The sequence below is a fragment of the Helicoverpa armigera genome, chromosome 4 (genome assembly GCF_030705265.1).
Source record: "Helicoverpa armigera isolate CAAS_96S chromosome 4, ASM3070526v1, whole genome shotgun sequence".
Lineage (NCBI taxonomy): Eukaryota > Metazoa > Arthropoda > Insecta > Lepidoptera > Noctuidae > Helicoverpa > Helicoverpa armigera.
Window position 1 is genome coordinate 4,364,868 of NC_087123.1, and position 21,269 is coordinate 4,386,136.

The following is a 21,269-nucleotide window of genomic DNA, read 5'->3' on the forward strand; positions in this document are numbered from 1 at the left end:
ATTTTGCTGCGAAATTGCTTCTTATATTTTCCTTCTACAAAGTACCTAAAGATGTTTTAGCATAAGAAAAATAAATCTCATTATTATTCTTCTTCGCAATAAACACGTGCGCGTGCGGCGTGCCCGATATTTCCGTAAGATATCTTCGCTGCGTTGTTACTTTATTTGGGTTAATATTTACTTAGCCCCGTAACTCTACGATCGACATTAATGAGGGTTTTTGAAATTTTTTCTGCCACCGGGTGGCGCCACGTATGCGTCTGGTCCAAACAGCTGTCAAATAGTATGGAATTGTAGGTGCCGAACTTATTGTTTATTGAAATTCTGTTATATTGGAAGTGTTATTGATTTTATTATGGACTACGGTCAGAATAAGGTTTCCGAACTAAAAATTGAGCTAAGAGAGAGGGTGCAAAAGTCACTGGTAGTTGAAAAATTTGTTAACACAATATGATTTAGTTTTTTTTATTTACTCAACCTCAATAGTAAAACAATAATGCAGTGCTTTAATTATAAAATAAAAAAACCACCAAAATCGTTCACTATTCATAGTAAAGATAAGCACTTTGACAGTTACCTGGACCTGACGACTCAGTGCGCCACCTGGTGGACGCCATTTTAGAAAACCCTCATTGTGTTTGGATGCCTTGCAGATCCAATCCACTTCGTCACTGTCCTAGACATTTCACAGACGTTCGTTTTGTCTTAATTATTACGTGTTGTTTCCAAGCCGTTGATTTTACGTGACACTTCAGATTCAGATAAGGATTTCTTATTGTTCTAGTCAGTTGTTCATTACGGTAATTACAGATTTATCGCGTTGCAAGGCTTGTGACTAACTCGAGGTTACTTATTTATTGTAAAATTAACATAAAGTGCTTGGGTACGTAATTTCAGTATTTAAATAAAAACACGTTATTTCATATTTATCTGAACAAGACATACCTATTTATAATTAGCATTGTAAAGAAAACTACACAACAATAAAGCTATGAACATCATTATAATTAGACAAAATTAATTTATGGTCAACTTAAATCTTCTGCTTTAATTAATTATAATAAAACATGTTTATAAAATATAATTTAAATAATTACAGTTCAAGCGAGACAGAACCGTCTGCATTTGAAATAGATATGAAAGACTTGTAAACTCTATTGTTACTATGAAATAATTTAAAAATCCTGCAATTTCTGAAAATGTTACTTACATTTCACAAACCGTCACTCTAGGTTTATAAAAAAAAAACACGTGTCAAACTATTCCAAATTGTGTCTGATGTTTGTATATTGGGTGTGAAGCATGTAAGCCGTATGGTGACAGACGCCACTCAGCCGTGAAGCGACGACGGCTACTAAATAGAAACCAACTTAAGTCACAACTCATGTGATCTATTTTTGTACGAATCAGCAATACGGAACGGCGTTTAGTAATTACTGTTTGATTGACTGCTCCAGCCGGCGAAATGGGTTTCAACGACGAGAGATGGCCTTTAGTCAACGCAGTTAGGACTATTAAAATAAAATTAAATTATAAATTTAAAAAAACCCCCGACCCAAAAAAAGTACGCAATAATTATGACAAAAGGTTAAAAACGCTAAACCCTATAAAAAGCAAAAAATAACTTTTATCACTACGTAAACTAAATTTTGTCGTGTCGGGGGACCGCTCTAATTCATTACTTTAGATACGTGTTTTTTTTTAAACGAATGTTGTAATTAGGTAGGTTCTCTTTGAACTCTAGAATCTTTTGATTTATGTAAGTATTTATGAAGGTAAAAAGCGGTCCCCCGACACGTCAAAATTTAGTTTACGTAGTGATAAAAGTTATTTTTTGCTTTTTATAGGGTTTAGCGTTTTAACCTTTTGTCATAATTATTGCGTACTTTTTGGGTCGGGGTTTTTAAATTTATAATTTAATTTTATTTCATGCTTTTTAAAGGAGCTCCTTAATTTTTCCTTCTTTCATTTAATTTATTTTATCTTAAGATGGGGTCGCTATATGAGATGTCGAGATTTCGAGAAACAATAAAGATCAACCTTTGGACATTCTAGATTTTCAGCAAAAATATAAATCGGTTTATCCGTTTCATTCTGGCATCCCAGGGTTTCATCCGCCACATCCCATTTCCAGCATCAGGTTCTCGTCAATCAGAAACATGAAGAGAACTCGTCAAGACAAATTCAACGAGCCCAAACTCGATGGGTCTACTAAAAGGCAGTTCAGGGTTACGTCTCCTACCTTCGTGCCCTAACAGCAGACCAGCTCAGTGGTTCCAAAAGACATTAGTGTTTCAAATTTCAGATCCCACATATACTTGCAAGTAAACTGAGCGTGTAACATTCCTATCACATCTAGCAAACGAGCTGATGACCTTGAAGACCTGAACCGATTTCCACCAAACATAGCTAAGAACACTCCCGACTGACATACCTTTTAAACAAAAAAAACCGCATTACAATCGGATCATCCGTTTGGGAGCTACGATGCCACATACACACACACACACACACACACACACACAGACACGTCAAACTTATAACACCCCGTCGTTTTTGCGTCGGGTGTTAAAAACAAAACAGAGGACGATTTACAAGTTGAAGACAGTTCAAGACTTCCCGATGATTGATTGTCATTTATTTAAAAGCTAAACGAAAGAGCGGCAACGATTATTAAACCCGAAACAAAAACAAACGTGTTTTGATACGACGACAGCGCTGTCTACACGCTCTAAACATCTAATTGAAAGATTTAAATACTCTAATGTTTGTTTTGTCTGCACTATTTAAATAACTCATGAACTTGTCTTTCATCCGCTTATTCCTAATACATTTTATTTTGTTTATTTTGAAGTGGTATCGTTAAAATATTCTTCTCTTTTGTACCTTGACCAATATTGGGAACAAATGTTTCAGCTAACGAACAGACTCTGTCTTTGTGAAAAATAGTCCTGTCAAGGCTAGACTCATTAAAGTAATAACGTTCTGCGCCTCCAGTTTAAGTTAAACGGTTCAAGACAATGGTGTTACGTTGCTCTAGTCAGTTATTATTAGTATTATGTTAATGATTGGGCCTGAAAGTTTTACTCGTAGTTGATCGTTCCATTAGGTGTTGAGCGAAGACAAACAAAAGAGGATCTCATGTGGCAGGCATTCAAGGCCAACCGGTTTAACACTTATCTTCATGGGTATAATTACACAAATAAATTGTTCTTAGGCTACATCACTTCTTTACGTGTTTCCTTTAATGGTCCTGCATTTAATTAGTTTTATTAATAGGGCAACTCTTGCCTAGATTTATAGGCTGATGTTAAACGTGATAAATAAATGAAGTCAGCATACAAACAAATGTTACAGGACCTGTTTATAAAAGCGGCTATTTACTGAAAACTGTCAACAAAAACGAACAATTCCTTATTTTTGGCATTTTGGCAAAGGTAAACGTACTCCTGTGTGTGGGTTGCTACTTGACTTAAGTATAACACGTGTAACATTCAAAGGTACTTGTAAGTACCTAATTAGAGAACCTGTGTTGAGGACTTAATTACTGATCATCAGTACCTTAAATTAGATTCAATTAAGGGAGACATGATGTACTTTGGATTGACTAGTGTCCTGTAATACGGACATGATAACTTATACTTATTAGAACATAACAATGGCTTCTTAAGTGTTTAAGTGATAACTAAAATCTCCTAGAGTCCAATAAACACTTTCATAATTTCTGAAAACGACTATCAATGTTATTTTTATTCGTGTCAGACCAGTCTGCACTTAATAATTGTCCAATTATAGCGTCTCTATCGTAAAAAGTTATGGTTGGCCATTAAAATATTGTTCAAACAATGGGATTAAAAAAATGTTCAGCAACCAAAGGGCGAGGTCAGAAAAACGTTTAAACACCTGAATATGACCGCTTGTAACTGCTGGCCGTTTGTGATAGGGCCGTCTTAAAAATTAACGATATTCGTTCATCCAGCTGCGAGTTTATCTATTAAAGTAAAAAAAAAAACCAGGGTGATTGAGGTCACAGGCGACCACGCGACCTTGAAATTTGTTACGCGAGCAACTTGTTAGTACAACTTTTAATTAAGTATATTGTTGCGCAACGTTTAAGAGCTTTTGTTTTACTTTTAAATGTCTATTTAATTTATGTATTTACTTTGTTCGAAACTAAGATTGTTTTGTTGAAGATAATATTTAATTAATCTTAGATTGATAGCCAGTTTCAAAGATAACAGGTGAAAATAAAAATGAAGTCTTTACCTTTTTTTGCTTTTGAAGTTAATTTCATATTTTCTTTTCGCTGGCTTTTTTAATTTTGATTTTCATATTATCAAATGTCAAGAGCATCTTCAGAAGACATCTGTACTGTACTTGTTGTCTTTAAGTGCCCAACAAACGTCCTAACAAGTCTTCTTTCCGCTCTGTCTTAAATAACCTCGTATGACAATACAGTATATAAGTCATAATAACAGTCCTCCTGTTTCTGTTACCTGTGCAGTATCCAATTCGGGATGATTGACAGCGTGCCGTGTACATCGGAAAATTGCGAGTTTCCAGGGGCTCGATTCCGTCGTATAATGATTTATTAGTCGAATCGCATTGCCAACTGTCAACTCTACACAGCGTGCAGAATTGAACAGCTAACGAGATTAAATGGCTACTGATTAATTTGGTGGTGCTCTTCCAAAGCAGCAGAAAACATGACCTTGTCCTGAAAAGAATGTAAGCGAAAATGTATTATCAAAATGTGAAGTGAAATATTTTATTCATGTTTAAAACTGGTTTGCCGCTAACAATAAAAAGCTTGCTGTCAAGTTTCTTACATTCAGAACATTGAATATAGGTTAACAGAAAGTTACCCTTATTGAATTCATATTCTGGGTCTCGAATATTCTATTTTAACAACCCTAAAGGGGCGCCAAAAATAGTCCCACAGCGGAGTGTTTTCAGTATTAGTTAAGACCCATTTCGGAGACACCAAGCCAGGGGGTGAATGTAAATAAGATTTGAATTTTAAAGCAGGACAGGACACGCGTGGCCGTATTAGTGGTGAGCGCTCATTGGAAGGTGCCTCCACAGTCGCGTGTTACAACACATTTTTTGTCCTAAATGATATAATGCCACGACTTTTTAGGGTTTTTAATGTAGCGCGGAATGTTTATACACGATGTTGTAAACTTTTTGTGGCATAACTTGTGCCTTTGTCCTGGAGTCATGTGAGGTTAACATTCGTTAAAATGTTCGTCGACTTTAGACGCTCGCTTTAATCGCCGACTCCTTGACTTCACCGCAGTATGTTTGATGTTTTTTTGCCTCGTTTTGTTAGTCTTGTTTCTGTTACAATAATGTAAGACGTAATGTTAGACTTTATATTGTTTTCATTTAGCTAATTCTTTTTATTCTATTTTTGGTAAAAAGGTTAGGTACATGCGAATGCTAAGTTGTATTTATTATGTGCCCTTTTCTGCTCGATAACTTTTAGCTCGGTTTGCTACACTGGGTAGGTACAATATTGTGACTTGAAACTCGCATTCCATGAATGGAGGCCCACATTTCCGGAGTGCGAGAGCTCATCAAAATCGGATCAACGGTTCTTGATAATAGGGCGTATATACGTACCTACATCTGATGCATACTCAGGCTCAATAGGGTGGCTATGGACACTGTCGTATACGGTATAAAAATATTTTCTCGTGGAATTGAGGTCACCAAAAGACGAAGTTGTTTTTAAAGTATTAAACTTTTCGGATTAAAATTTTGAGAAGAGAACTAGTATGATTATTAGAAATACCTACTTGTTTATTGCCTGTGTCGCTAAATTTAGTACTTAATAAATTTCGGGGAACTTAGCTTAATTAAGAAATCTTGAGTGCCTTTGCTTAAACTTTATAAATTAAGTCATATTAAACTGTGAAATCTAACTACTGACAAGTAGACCAAATCAAACTTATCCAGTTCAATGATAGAGTTATTTCCAGAGAAATTTATTATTTACAAAATAAATAAAAGCTCAGGTCAATAAGCCATCTTAAATTAAAATTGATGATGAAATTCATTTTATTAATTGTACGAAACGCGAAATAGCAAAACGTTGAATAAAATGAGACCTACATAAGGGAAAATCGTTTTCACTGCTCGTGGCCGATAAGCGAACACTTTAAATTATGCACAGTTGAAATACTCAATGGCAAAGCGTACTACTGAATAGCAGATACTGTACTTATGTTCCTCGTCCCGACGATTTTAATAGGACATCGTATTCAAACCGCAAGCCCACTGACCTCCTTTGAAATTGTGTGAATTTGTTTAGGAATAATAACGATGTGTCTCAAATAGGTAACTGAATAGGTCACGTACTCGCTGATAAGCGAACCAGTTTTTCAAATCAAACGCTTAAAATAGGCCGCGGAAACGGTAGGGTGAACACGAATACAAGTTTAAAGCATCTCTTATTATTTAACCCCCAAAGACTCGGGCTTATTCAATTTTATAAATTAAAAGTTGCCGTATGTTTAAGACCATTAATCTAACAAAAGTACTGAACAAACTTGCTAGAGCAAGTTCAACAAGAGCTTTTTGGCGATAAAGTTTTCTTATAAAGCTAACAGGGTTACGTAGCACTACAGCAATCTTTTAAAACTTTGTGCTAATGAAAGATGTGGACAGACACATCGATCAAAATGTAAAAGGCTCAATTTAGCTTGACACGGTCCAAAATAAAGGGTTGGTCGCGGAACGCTTGTCACACTTTATCATTTTTTATCCTTTTGGTGGTGGTTTGATGAACATGGTAACACACGGTCTCCAGTGTGCCATCGGGGCAGGGTGAATGTAACGATTAAAATTTCAAAGACCGCTTGTGTATGCCATGCAGACCGAAATAGCGTTCCCTCTCGGTAGATTGACGCTCACAGTACTACCACCCGATTTCACTGCCGTTTCAGAAATATTGTGTCACGCAAATTTTTACTCTATTGTTTTGTCACTAGAATCTAATGTTGCGAAATGGGGCGTACAAAAATATGTTGGTAGACTTACACGGGACGTGTGTTACTTACGATGCAGGAAACGAGGGGAGATACTACTGTATGTTTGCCGAGTGTCTGCCGCGAGATTTGTATCGTATTGTACATTTGCTGTCGAGCGCTGAATACCAAGATGATGTCACGTTTTATGATGTGCGTGATTGAATAAAGCCTTTAAATGTTATGATGAAATGATGCTTCTTAACTTTGACGTATGAGGGTCAGAAGTATCCGGGTATATTAAGTGTGTGAGAGATAAAGTTTATATAATAATTTTAAATGCTGTTTATGACATCAGTGCACGAGCAGAAGGTTAAGTTGCCAACAATATTGATGGCAGTAGTATTAAATTATAATGGATACCTATTAATTTAACTTATAAAAACCAAATTGAAATATTAAGCTATTTCTGTATCAGTAATTCAAATTGCGGTGTCTAATCCTCGTTAACAACAGACATCACGTTGATTCATTGCCAACTACACTAAAGACATGAAGTGGGTACCTACTTTGCGCGTAGCATGTGGTCATAACAATTCACGGCCCGATTACATTAGATGCTCCAATTCTAGTTATAAATTCCTAGACGTCACCTCCGTGGCTCCGTATGATATCAGTCTGCGTAATCTGCGCCATTCCAAGCGTAATGGCGCGAGTGAGTCGCGCGCCATTCTCACGTCGACGACGGCTTTAGTATCCCGCGCCATTGCCGAGCCCGCGCGCCGGACATCCGCCACGCCACGCCATTCCACGCCATTCCCCGCCAATGCCAACTGTCGCACCATACAATACCCTCCAAGGCGTCGACGTTTTGTTTTGTTTAATTGAAAATTTTCGTCATATCGCGGCCTATTGTCTTGTAAATAAATGTCCACGAAATGTGAAATTTTGCTAGTCATTTTCTTGGCCGCCGTGGCGGTTAGTTAAAAGCTATTTCACTGGTAATAAATATGAGACAATCGTTCAGATCTTGGTACTTATTGTGTGATTTGTAGCAGCTGTTTGCGAAATCGATAAAACTTAAGGCTATGAGAAACATCCATAATTAATTACAAAGTAACAGCTTCGTTACGTTTCATTAAGCTCCCTTCATAGTTGTCTAAAGAGATGAGGCAAAGGAACTCGGTATTTCACTGAAAATGTTAACAGAGTCGGTTATAGTGTGGGTCAAAGCGTAACTGTCGTTGGTCAACGGTTAGTTAACAGGGTGTTGCTATCATCGCGCAGCGTCGCAGAGTTCACTCGGCTTAATTTATAAGCTTCAAGCATTATTGTTTTATGATATGCGTCCCGCCTGTCAACGACCCCACGCTTGAGTTGTGCGCGCTGAACATGCTGAATTAGTTTAAATTATTACGCTTCTAAGTTGACTGCGGGTACATAATTAGTGTTAAGTTTTCTTCAAGTCTATGATATTGTGTACTTTAAACTGTTCTATGTCAATGCTTATTTAAAGGTATATGATAAAAATAATCTTGTAAGGTTTTTGTACGCTACTTTCTCGCTATCGCTTATGACTTGCACCGCTCCGTTCTAGCCCATCGACTGCTTATCAACCGGCGACACGCGCCCGCCAGAGGATTTGACGCGGAGATGCGCGCCTATTATACTGACCACCCTATACGTACGTCTTGCTACATCATAGCTCTATTCAGTACTAAATAAATAAAACATGTTATTCTTAACCAACTTAATTACTTGCCCACTTTAGTAATGTATCATCCCCATTTCAACGGAAATCAAACGGTATAATTCGTAGAAAATTTAATACCCCCGGCATTTGATTAGACAGTTCATAATCAGTATTCTAAGTTGAGATGGCTTAAATATTGTGATGGTGTTTACCGTTTTAACAAAACTTTGTTATTAAAAGATGAACGATAATGAAATAAATTTTCAAATAAAAACAATATCCACGGGACGTAAAATAACAAGTAGGTAATTAAAACGTCACTCATCGTGCCTGAGAAGGGCCCATAACGAGAGCACTGACGTTGATGGAGGATGCTGATAAAACTAAATTAATTTGTAGAGTTGAACATGTTTTCCTTTAGGCCTTAAAAATTCTATTTGGTAGATAAACAAGGCCGCTGGAGGCTTGTAGCTTACGTGAATGGCACGCGACAGCGTTGCCAGATGTACGAGAAATCTCGTACCTTTACGAGATTTAGCAGTCTCTGTACGAGAAACGAGAAAAAAATAATCTCGTACACTTTTTTACGAGATTTTAACAATATTTCTAATACTAACCAAAAACATTTAAAGAAAAGATTACATGTCTATGCCACAAACTCGACTAAGCACATCACTAGATTCATTACCTCATCACTAAATGTTTCTTTAGTCGCTGACCGGGGAATCTGAATCACCGCAAAATACAAAAACTACTACAAAATACTAAATACTAACACTAAGTTGATATTAAAGTTTATGCGTATAGTGGTTGAAGGTCCAGCGCGTTATAGAATTTCACAGTGGTTAATTTATTAATAACATAATGAGTAGTGACAGTGAATCTTCATCCACTCCACCTAGAAAAATAAAAAAAAAGGGAGGATGGACATCAAAGAAAGAAGGTAACACGATTTTTCAACATCATTCACAAACTTTTCGCAATGAATGGTTAAAGAATCCCATATTTCGAGACTGGCTGCAGCCAGATCTTAAAAATCCCAAGAAAGCGAAGTGTGCATATTGTCCATCAAGCTCTCTGGTTGCTGAAATCACAAATCTCAAATCACATGCCGAATCAAAGAAACATTTAAGAAACAAACCTGGTTCATCGGGTTTACAATCCCAAAAATTGACTTCATTTGGATTCAAGACAGGCATAACTCAAATAAACAAACAAAAAGATCGAGCTGAAATAAAACTAGCTGCATTTTTTGCAGAACACAATATTGCTTTTTCTGTGGCTGACCATTTGACTGATTTGTTAAAAGAAATTATTCCCGATTCTACATTAGTGCAAGAAATTCAATTGAAGCGTACTAAAATAACAGCAGTTGTAAAAAATGCTATTGGGGAAGGGCACAAAGTTGATTTAGCAAATAAATTGAAATTAACTAAGTTTTCGGCGCTTACTGATGAGACTACAGATGTATCTACAGTCAAAACGGCTTGTGTTGTAGTGCGTTATTTTGACCATGATGCTCAGAAAATCTGCAGCGCATTCTGGGAACTGTACAAGATTTTTAAGGAAACAGACACCAATGATATTCCTACGGCGAATGCTGAAAATCTATACAGAGCGCTTATAGATTCTTTTACCAGCCGTAATGTGCCACTTACAAATATGATTGGCTTCGGGTCGGACGGATGTAACGTCATGATGGGCGATAATGATTCAGTCAAAACTCGTTTGACACGAGACTTACCAGGGATCGTTATTTCAAAATGTGTTTGCCATTCAGCCCACTTATGTGCAAGTCAGGCTTGTAAAGAAATTCCGGAATCTGTAGAACAACTGGCTCGTGACATATATAATTTTTTTAAAAATAGTGACAAACGCCAGTTTGATTTTCGTAATTTTCAATCCTTTGTTGAAGTTGAGCCGCATAAAATATTGAAACCATCTCAAACAAGGTGGCTATCCCTAACAGCAGTAGTCTCACGAATCTTGGAGCAATGGGAAGCACTGCGCTTATTTTTTATTGATTTCACTACGAACCCAATACACAAAGTGAAAGCAGAGGTGAAAAATCGAGCAATATTCATCTTAGAAAAGCTATGTGATCCTTTTCATAAGCTATACTTTTGTTTTCTAGACTGGTCACTGCCTTTGTTTACCAAATTTAATTTGGAATTCCAGAATGAAAAAGTCGTTATTCACAAGTTGCATGATAAAATTCGAGATTTTTATCAAGAAATTCTTCTGCGTTACTTACAACGCGAATATGTTATGCGGCAGAATATTAGTGACGTAGATCCTAATAATGAGCAATTTCTATTGAATGACGCCGTAATGTATCTTGGCATTAAAGTATATGAAATGCTTAAACATCCGGATGTGGTCAGGCAACCCGCAAAAAAGGCACTGTTTTTCACAAGTTGCAGAAATTTCCTCAGGACTAGTGCCTTAGAAATAAAAAAACGTTACGACATGGAAGACCCTGTGCTGTCAAAACTACAAGCTCTAGGACCTGTATCAGCTCTCTCCAACAATTTCAGAGATCTCGTCCCAACATTGATGCCCCTAATGGAAGTCGTGCCACGCATAAGTGCGTCTTTTAATGACAGCCAAAAACAAGAGATAGACGATCAATGGAGAAGATTGCCTATTGCAAAAGCTCGCTACCCTGAACAGCTTCAAGATACAAAAGAACCCGATGAATTCTGGGCAATGTTAGTTAAAAATGATCATTTCTCTGAATTAGCCAGTTTTGCTCTCGCAGTTCTGTCTTTGCCTCATGCAAATGCAGATTGTGAGCGGGTTTTTAGCAAAACCAACTTAATAAAAACAGACCTTAGAAATCGTCTTATAACAGAGACAGTAAATGGTACACTTTTAGCTGCAGAAAGTGCAAAAGGACCAGATCGCAAAGGAAATTGTATAAATTTCGAACCATCAAAGGAAATGTATTCCAGAATGACAGCTGAAAAACTGTACAATAAAAACGAAGATGATTTTACCGATACCCCTGACATTACTTATCACCATAATAAATAAAACCGCATAGTATAGTTACTAGTAGCAAGTGCCTACAAAATTTATTACAGTTAATAAAAACTTTTTTTACGATTTTGGTAATATTATTAAAAAAATATGAACCATTTAGAGAAATGTTTTTTCATTTGGTAGTCCCTAACTTAAAGAATATTCCTTTTACGAGATTTTGTATTGAAAATACGAGATATTTGTCAGTCCTAGTACGAGATAAAAAATTCGGCATCTGGCAACCCTGGCACGCGAGGGAATCGCGTGCTGCAAGCCCATGCTTGACCAAGCGCGCCACGGCCTGGTCATTCCGTTTGTTTAACTTCATATAATAACTTCTTACTGTGAACTACCAAATTCCCACCGGGAAAAGTTGCGGCTCCAGTTTCGTCCCGGGAGCTTGAATTATGAAGTAACTTGTTCAAGATTGAAAACTGTAACTTTCAACAATGGCAAGTTAGTTTCGACTGTAGTTACCTCCTCCCTCCTAGGTAATAAGCTACATTTTTCTGTGTCCTCTCGGGAAATTACGAAAGAATTTTGGATACTGAGGAGTTCATTGTGCAAGTTTAATCCGGGATTTTTCTCACAGGTTTCGTTCGGTTATTTTGATGTCCGACCATTTGTCAGTGTTGCTTAGATGTCTGGATAAATGAATGGAGCATTCCATGTGTAGTATTGCTGCTGGCGTGGTAACCCTATAAGCGCATGTATTTTTAATCCCTTTTATGCGATAACCTAAATAAGCTGCGCGAAATCGTAATCACATTTTATCTGCGAAGTTCGGGCACTGAATCCGCATATCCTGATAAGAGATTATTATTGATTAAATCGCAACTCATTCATTATATGTACTGATAAAACTTTTTGTTTTCAGGTAACATCTCGACATATACTGCGTAGCTTTATAACTCTAATTTAGTAAGTACTCACCCATCAATTAATCACTTTTTAGATGAATCCAAGCAGCGAATTCCCGCATACAAAACGAAGAGCAATAACTCATTGCGAACCTAATATGAACCTCAATCTATTATCTCTTAAACGATTTCGCACCGAATGAATATTCATTTAAGAGTAATACCATCCCAAAATGGCATTAGAAGAAAAAAATACGCTTTTCTCGTGAAATGGGGAAACTCATTTAAATTTTTGATTGTGAAGGAAAGCTCGCGAATGGCGGGCCAAATAGCGGCGTTATCGAAAGGTCAATAATTTGTTTTGAAAAGTTTATACTAGACTGCGTAGAATGTTGTTGACAAATTGTGTTGTAAAAACCGCAACATATTCGTGGACCGTACGTATAATTCGTATAATTCTTTAACGTAAAACTGACCTTGCCGACCTTATTTAGAGGTGTGAGGTAATGAAAAGTCCATTCATTTATCTCGAGTCTGACGGCGGACGGCATGTAGAATCGTCTGCACATGTCGCTGGCTGTAAGACGAATGGCCCAGTATCGCGCAAAAAGGTTTGGCCGTCGTCATTAGTGAGGGTAGTTGTAACGAGGAGTTTGTGTGGACGGCAACATTCTTCATATCGCGGACCATTGCTCGGTTTAGGGTTCCGCTGTCTAACGACTGGCCCTTTTCATTATCTCGCTTTGTGGCTCATTCGCAACTATCTTTGATGTTAAATACGTAATAAGCTTGACAGAATTGAATTTTATGGACGTTTATAAAACCCCTACAGAGTTCGTGTTTAATGATGTGTCTTTTGAAACGTTTTAAAAGGGACTTATCTATATTTTGTGACGTGTCCAAGTTTTGATGTCAGTTTGTAATGTTACGGTGGGATGAGACCGGTATTATTCTATTGAAAAGTAACTAACAATGAGATTTGGGGCAGCCTTTTGTTAGTAAATGGGTCAGTCTAAATTACTATCAAGGAATTCTATTACGTATTTAAACGCTTATTTATTTTGCCAATTCGGTCTTTTAATCATTCGGTCATTTTCCGGCAGATCCTTAAAACAATTCCTGAAACTGCTCTAATTATAAACAATAACATAACTTGTTTATTATTCAACCAACGCAGTAATTATCTGTTTACTTCCCAATCGCATTAAGGTATCAGTTTACAGGCGGATAACACAATAAAGGGGAATCGGGGTAGGTTGAAACAAAATACGTCACAGTTCCAAGAGAAATCTGAGAGGGAAGACAATTGTTCAATTGATCACGTATTATTGAGATACTAAGACCGTCACATCCGTTTCCAGGCACGATATCTATATCTCGTAATATGGAATATTCTGATACACGATTCGATAGATATTGTATTCGGAGTTGTGTATTGGTTTTCGTATCGGATAGGTACGTTTATAGTTGTATTTACATATGTTATTCTTAATGTGTTAAATGATCATGTTGCTATACCTAAGTATCGACCACCGTTTACAAAATTCAGACTGCAAGGACATGCAAATTTTCCTCAAATCTAAATCACCTTGTGAGGTTGGAAATGCGTTAGTCATATCATTCGTATTCAACGTGCATATGCCAGAATTGCATATGAAACAAAGTGTAGGTTTAATACTTTCGTCTTACAGTATAACTTTGAACCATAATACCTAGATATTAACTGGAAGACTTGTAAGTGTTATTCCACCGAGGGAAATGCGCAAAAGTAATTTTATTAGCAATAAAAATAATCAGAACGAATCCGATAAAAGTGAACTAGGCGTTTGATACTACGGTTTTAACTTCTATGAATAACAAATGTGCATAACGAAGTGCAGTGATTCTTAAGAAAAGGTAATAAACCGATCTTAATCATGTGGTTTGAGATCTTTTGTATATTTGTTTACATATTTACAAATCTAAATTAAATACCAGAAAAAGATGTTGATAGTTTCCAGTTCATCATTCAAACGTCATTCAAATCAATATCTGCAATCTATCAATAAATCCAAGCGTGACAAACATTCCGAAAGCTGAGGAAAAAAGGGTCTGACCACTTTAAGAAAATCACATAATTGAAGAACAGTAAACGGCGCGGAAAGTGGGAGCGACCCTTGGAAATAATTCTCTAGTTGGAGGACGTGCCTTTTACCGGATGTCAAAGGGCCCATGGGTCATATATCATACGCGGTTAGGGGAACGGAAAGCGCCATGAAAAATGACTCGAACATTCGCATTTATATGTCACTTAATATAAGTAAACGTATCATTGAATAACATCGGAATTAATTAGCTCCTAATTAATTAAAATTATGTTTAATCTGTATAATCTAACGATGTTTTCATCCAAAATTAATTAGCAAAAAAGGAAAACATTTTTATTCCAAAAACATTTTTTTAGATAAGTAAGGAAGTGATGATAAAAATATACCTACCTGCTATAACACGCGCCCACTTCCTCAAATTCGATATTTTACGATTATTACAAGGTACATCCTCGCCTAGTAACACGTGTCAGATGTTTCCCTACAAGACACTTACATGAGTAATTTTTGACGCCCATACTTCCTAAATTCTTCCCCTGAGCCAAAAAAATCCTTATTTGATTTAAAAGTAAGAATGTGAACCCTTGTCGTTATAAAAAAAGAATATTTTCACTATCCTTGTCGGTCTCAAGAGTATTTTTAAAGGAATTTTCGAGCGTGTAAAAACGACGAAATAGTACTTGTGTGAGGAGTGTCGTGTCTTCAAAGACTTGTACAAAAGAATTAAGCAAGCAAGCTGCTCTTGACTCGGCTTTTTCGTTCACACCCCTGTCCCGTGTCCAATTGTTTGGGACAAAGTCTGTGCCATAAAATAACCGTGTACCAATGTTCTGGAGATGTTTTAAAGACGACCAAAGATTATCTTTGCACCTCTAGTTAAGTGTCCTACAAACATTAAAAAGGTAACCTAAAAATAAAACTTCCTTTTCATCATATTCATTTCGTTTATGAAAATTTTGAGTTAAATAAATATATGTGTCCTACAGACACACTCATCAACCAACTAAATGTTTGCGCTTGCAATTTGTGCGTGCAATAACAGTCTGACCCACTATTGGCTGATGACGAGGCGTCAAAGTACCAACTACCGTTCATCCGTGAGAAATAGGACATCCTGGTGCATCCAACATCAAATCTTGTATTGGATAATGCATCTGTCGACCAGATCATACGGGTATCTTTATCAGTGACTCTCCTTAGTCCCGATGGGCCGAGGTCGAATCCATTGAGACCAATTGAACGTTGCTCAGAAACTATCGTTTGTCACACTGTGCTCTAGAATGTTCCTTGCATATTAACTTAATAGAAGTCTGCTCTTGTTACATATTGGGCGTAAGTGGTGTCAAATAATTTGGTGTTCTCTTTTAATATTAATATACAATTGGAGACTCGGTATTTTAGAGTTCTTTAACCTCTAAAAGCTAGTGGAATGGCAACCATCTTTAAATAAAACTGTGGAAACTGGATATCAAGAACCTAGCTTGCCCGGAATCCTTAGAATGGAGAATAAAGTAGTCGTACCCTGATTACACAGCTCAAACAGAGAGAAATATAAGGTACCTACAATTTCAATTATCTCATTACTCTACAAAGCGGAATAAAAACACAAGCACAGCAGCTGTGTTTTTGACTTTAAAAACGAAATTCGAAAAAAGGGTTGTAAAAAATTTGCTTTTAAAGTCAAACATTTTCAATTATGTTTCCCTAGACTAAAGAACCAGTGTCGGCGCTGTTGTCACTCGATCGCTTCCGATATCACAACGCTTTGCTAATGGACCAAGAACTTCAATAAGGAAAAATAGCTAAAAGAATTCGATAAATGAAACAATAAACAATGACTATAGATCGATAGCAATTTCTAAGTGAAGTCATCAGCTACGTAAATTGCGAGGAAAATAGTCATACCAGAGGTACGATCATTATTTATAATTCCTGACGATATTATTTCTTGACCTATGTCAGCTGTGGTGACGTTTGATCTCGTCGATTCATAAATAATTCATTTAGTAAAACACAACAAATGGTGTTAATGTGATACACCCACACAACCACCCAGCTCTATCTATTTTTGGCAGGAAAGTTCTATTTTAGATCAATGACCTGTTTCCAAGATATTGCCAATTGATTATTTGGTCAACGTGGATATGTAACAACGCAACCTATGGACACTCCATTCATTAGACTTTAAAATTTCAAAGATTTACTTAGTAAGTTTCTAAAGTAATTCTAAAACTACGCCTATAAAAATACTTGCATACTGCTTAGCATTTCATTAATGCATTTAGTGTTTATTGGTCCAGTACTTCAACATCCACATAGGTACAACCGGCAGAATCGGTTAGGAAAGGACCACGTACGAATATGTAAACGGCTCCCCAGATAGCAACAACGCTGGCTTAGAATTAAATTAAGTTGGAAACACTCATCGCTAAGCTGTTTTGATTAATAATTCAATTTATACTGTTGGAGGCTAGCCGGGTATTCTTCCTGCTAACTTCCCACGGGCTATTTTAGAATTCAACTTCGCATATCTGATCTCTGTACACACGGGAGTACCTAATGAATCCGGCCTAACATTAATTTAAACTACCCCTTACCTTTTTAAGTCCACATTCATAATCCAATATTATTGCATTTTTTTCTGACTCTATATTATGAGGACGCTACGAAATGCACCAGCTTCTACGACCTACCAGTAAACAATAAAATGACCAAGCTTTGGACACAGTCGCCAAGTACGTAAGGTCGCTGAACTGAATCTGACGCTAGTGGCCCAGTGTACCATAGTTCATTGAGAGTTGTAACCCGTCTGCATCGTAAGGGTTGCCGCTTGACTGACGTAAATAGGCTAGCGTAGCGTAGTGAATGTGAGTTCTGCTAAATGCTTGTTGTTGTACCAGTTTTTGTTCATATGTGTGGAATAAGCTACACATTTTATCTACGTTCTGATAAGTTTATTAACTTTGTGTGACGGATATTTGGATTAATTAATTGAACAAATCTCTAGTGCCCAAACACAACATGATCATTTTTTTGCAGTTTGCTATGTTCGTATAAAACCTAACGCTAGATACTATTGACACAGCATAATTAATTAGTAAAAAAACAAATGCAAAAATAAAAGTTTAATACACACAGCACTAAAACAACACCAATAAAATAAAGTCGAGCTTCAGACAGCGAAAATTTATCTCCAAACGGGGGTACATTTTACAATCGAGATCGGTAACAGAATTCGTTTACATCCCTTCTTTTACACTCGATGCAAGTTCATAGGATTAATTGGCTGTGGTCTGAGCTTTAGGATTTTATTTGCGACTTGTATAAGTGGTGGGAAACGGTTTTGTTTGTTTATCTTTGTGTTTTATTTAATAAATCGTAAGTGTTTTGTTTTTGCTGTGAAGTGCTTTTTGCGGTTTCCTTATGGCGCTAAATATAAAGTTTTACATTCAGATTGTTTAAATGCAAAATATAAGTTTCCTCATAATTTAAAATATTTCATGGAATAGTTTTTATACATGTGCTTTACTTTCGTTTAAATGTCAACTGTGTGGTTCTTATTTTACGTAACCTTCAATAGAGTAAACCACGGACTGACTAAAATACAGTTGCATTCGAAACGTATAATTCTTTCAGTGATTACAGAGCTCTAAATAAAGAGCCACCTATTCGGTTTGGCAACAGGCCACGTTCATTCATCATCTTAATTTACGTCAAATCCAATACTAATCCCGATAAATAGACCGAACGAATTACACTGAATGGCATACAATAGGTAACAACATGACACGGTAACCGGCCAGCAATTTTAACAATGTCCTTCCGCCTGGTTTACTTACCAATGAAATCCACTGACATGTAATATTGTACGCTTCACTGACATAAAAAGAGTTCCATTACTTATATTATTTTGGTTTTCGAACACATTTTTCTTTCGCCAAAAAGGTTGTATACCTATGTCCATCTTACAAGCTTGATTTGATTGATACAACTATTTCATGTTTAGTTATTTTACTTGAGGATTATTCGATTCGTACTGAAAGCATTCGAAGGTCCATTGTGAATGGATAATATTATCTTATTGGAAAAATATTGTTCCATTTCCAATATAGTTTATTAATTTTGGAGATCAAAGGCCTTTTTGTGTTTCTGGCTGAAAATAGATATTCATTTTTTGAGAGTTTTGTGATAAGATGATGTAAGATGGATGAGGGAGGTATAATATTGATGAGTATTGAGTAAAAAAGTCGTAATAATTAATATTTTGGCTGTGTTTCAAATTAGAACAAGAAAGTATGCTATCGTAGTGTCTGAACATCAGAAATATACTATTCCGATCTACAGGAAAACACTAGTGTTTAGCATAAGTTCTCAAACAATGTTAGTGGTACGTAAGCCGATGAAGTGAGTTTCTCTAAGTTTGATTGCGGTTTATTGTGGCTTCGACCGGTCTGTCGATCAACTCGTCTTAGTAGGTCGCGGGACAAATATACATACGGGATAAAGTTCGTTGTAGAGATACGTTGGGTAAAGCTTAAAATAGGACAAATATCGTATCCTCTTGACTCTTCATGAAATGTATCCTTGCCCATTAATGGGACAATAGCTACTGTTCCCATATCGTTTTTAAGTAATGTTACTGCTCATTTAGTTTAATAGGCACTTAAACCCCTTTCCTTAGAAATACCGTCAACATAAACCAATCCAACTGGTCAATAACAGTTTAGAAGTAATTTTCTTTTAATCACAGAAAAGAGCAATTGCGCCCAAATTACCTTTCTAGCCAAAGAATCAATTGAAACATGTGGACCAATAAGTGTTAACCGGGGGCCGATTCCTTCAACTATTGTTGCTAGACCGCCCACTCTGGGCGTGACGTGAACTGAATCACAAGTACCTAGGCACTTACTATGAGATCTCGGACTCACAAAAACTTGAGAAACCAAACTCTTTCGATGTCTACCCTAATAGTGAGTACTTAATGACTCATTGTGGGAACGCGGACTGGATCATTATTAGTTAGTTTACCATAGAGGAATTTAAGTACAGTCCTTTGCATTTTAAAATTAGTTATACTAATACATACAAATCCGCAACGTATTGCTTTACTTTCGGCGGCTTCATCAAGGAGGAAATTATCATTAAAAGCAAGTATTATGTTTTGTGTCCTCAAATATTGTCGTTTCAGATGAGATTAAAAACAAAACAAATTACGTTTTTTTGTTGAAAAACCTCTTAAAAATCGTTACGCTCGCCCAGCAGTGAGTCCGGCGTATTATAATGGTTTTAATTTATTCCATTTACGCGGGTAAAGAAGGAAAATTTACAAACGAAGTGTACAATGTCGAGTCATCATGCAAATCATCTACAGGCGTTACCATCGGTTTTTAAAACAAAACAAAAGACGTGTTTAAAATAACCTTCGAACGAAACAGTAGTAAAGGACACATTTCTTTCAAATCTTGCTGTAATGGAACTAACCAATTTGGAGCCAACTCTCGGATAGCTTTTAGCAGTAGCAAAATTTTGTTTTTATTTCCAGCTCGATTTATGTATCGTAGAAACGAAAACTGCTAGTGATTTTTATTGATCTTTACGTTTTTCTTGCTTTTTCTATCATGAATGACGGTCACCCCTCGTCTTTTGAAGCCGACTGTTTTAAACATTGTCTGTCATGAACAATCCCTGTTTTCTTATGTCCATTTTTAATAGAACATTTTCATGATAATTTTCAAAACAGTTTCCTAAATTTTCTCGATAAAATATCCTCTCCTCCACGTAACATAATGTTGTTTCACTTTATTATGAAGGAGAAAATTCTTCTCGTTAAAATAACATTACACGACGCGTTAAGATCCCCCAGGTAAAATATAACTACGGAAAAAATCGTGCGTAAGTAACATTCTTAATTAATATTCACGGGACAAGCGTGGAAATTAAATTTTTATAGTCCGATTAACATTACAAGTGAGAAAATTGTTATGAACTTAAATATTCGTATATAATCGTTTGTTAAGATTTTAATCGAACCTTAGGGGATTAGGTGTTAAGCACGTGGCTTTAATTTATTAAGGAAACCTTGCCTGTAAAATTTGCTTATTTAGTTAGGGGGTTAAAACAAAAGTCGTTTAATCATGCTTTGTTTTGTTTTTAATTATGTTCGACCGTCTTTTGAGTAACTTCTGGTTCGTTTGGCACATTGCTGCAGGGATCCGGTTGTCACGAACGGTTTGTTTTGGCCTTGTTTGTTTATCTCTTGAATATGCAGGCTCGTTTACACTTAGGATGCTAATCCGCTCATCCTTTAATGCCCCCGTTCTTTTTCGGGTTCAAAGATCAGCATTATATTCCATTATTTTTATTTATTTTATATTTTGAACTGGTATTTGATACTGACAACCTCATATTGGAGCTACGCCTTTAACAACTCGTATTTGTGTCGTTTGACAATTGCTATTTTTAGTCCCAATTTGCCCAACAATTGTCAGTGGTAAAATTGTCGTCGACAGGCACGGTTGAGCGTTCAATTAGTATACAAAAGGTACATTTAAGTAGTGCTCAAGTGTTCCATCAATGAGCTAAGTGGCTAACTGCGGCCATTGTGTGAAGAACTGAAAGACGAGTGATGCATCAG

The 21,269-nt window shown here is 36.5% G+C and overlaps 2 protein-coding genes across 3 annotated transcripts in view; both read left to right on the forward strand.

Moving 5' to 3' along the window:
- Positions 1-21,269, forward strand: part of LOC110384162 (polypyrimidine tract-binding protein 1) — a 348,419-nt gene that overhangs the window by 33,378 nt on the left and 293,772 nt on the right. The gene's annotated exons all lie outside the window — the stretch shown is intronic.
- On the forward strand, positions 9,162-12,591 carry LOC135116761 (uncharacterized). The gene is made up of 2 exons (XM_064034309.1): positions 9,162-11,455; positions 12,566-12,591. Exons 1-2 carry the CDS (start codon positions 9,529-9,531, stop codon positions 12,589-12,591), a joined length of 1,953 nt encoding a protein of 650 aa, XP_063890379.1. The 5' UTR covers positions 9,162-9,528.

Coding starts and splice junctions, on each gene's coding strand:
- LOC135116761 (XM_064034309.1), top strand. CDS start 9,529: ATGAGTAGTGACAGTGAATCTTCATCCACTCCACCTAGAAAAATAAAA. Junction 11,456..12,565: donor GCCTCATGCAAATGCAGATT/GTGAGCGGGTTT, acceptor TTTTGTTTTCAG/GTAACATCTCGACATATACT.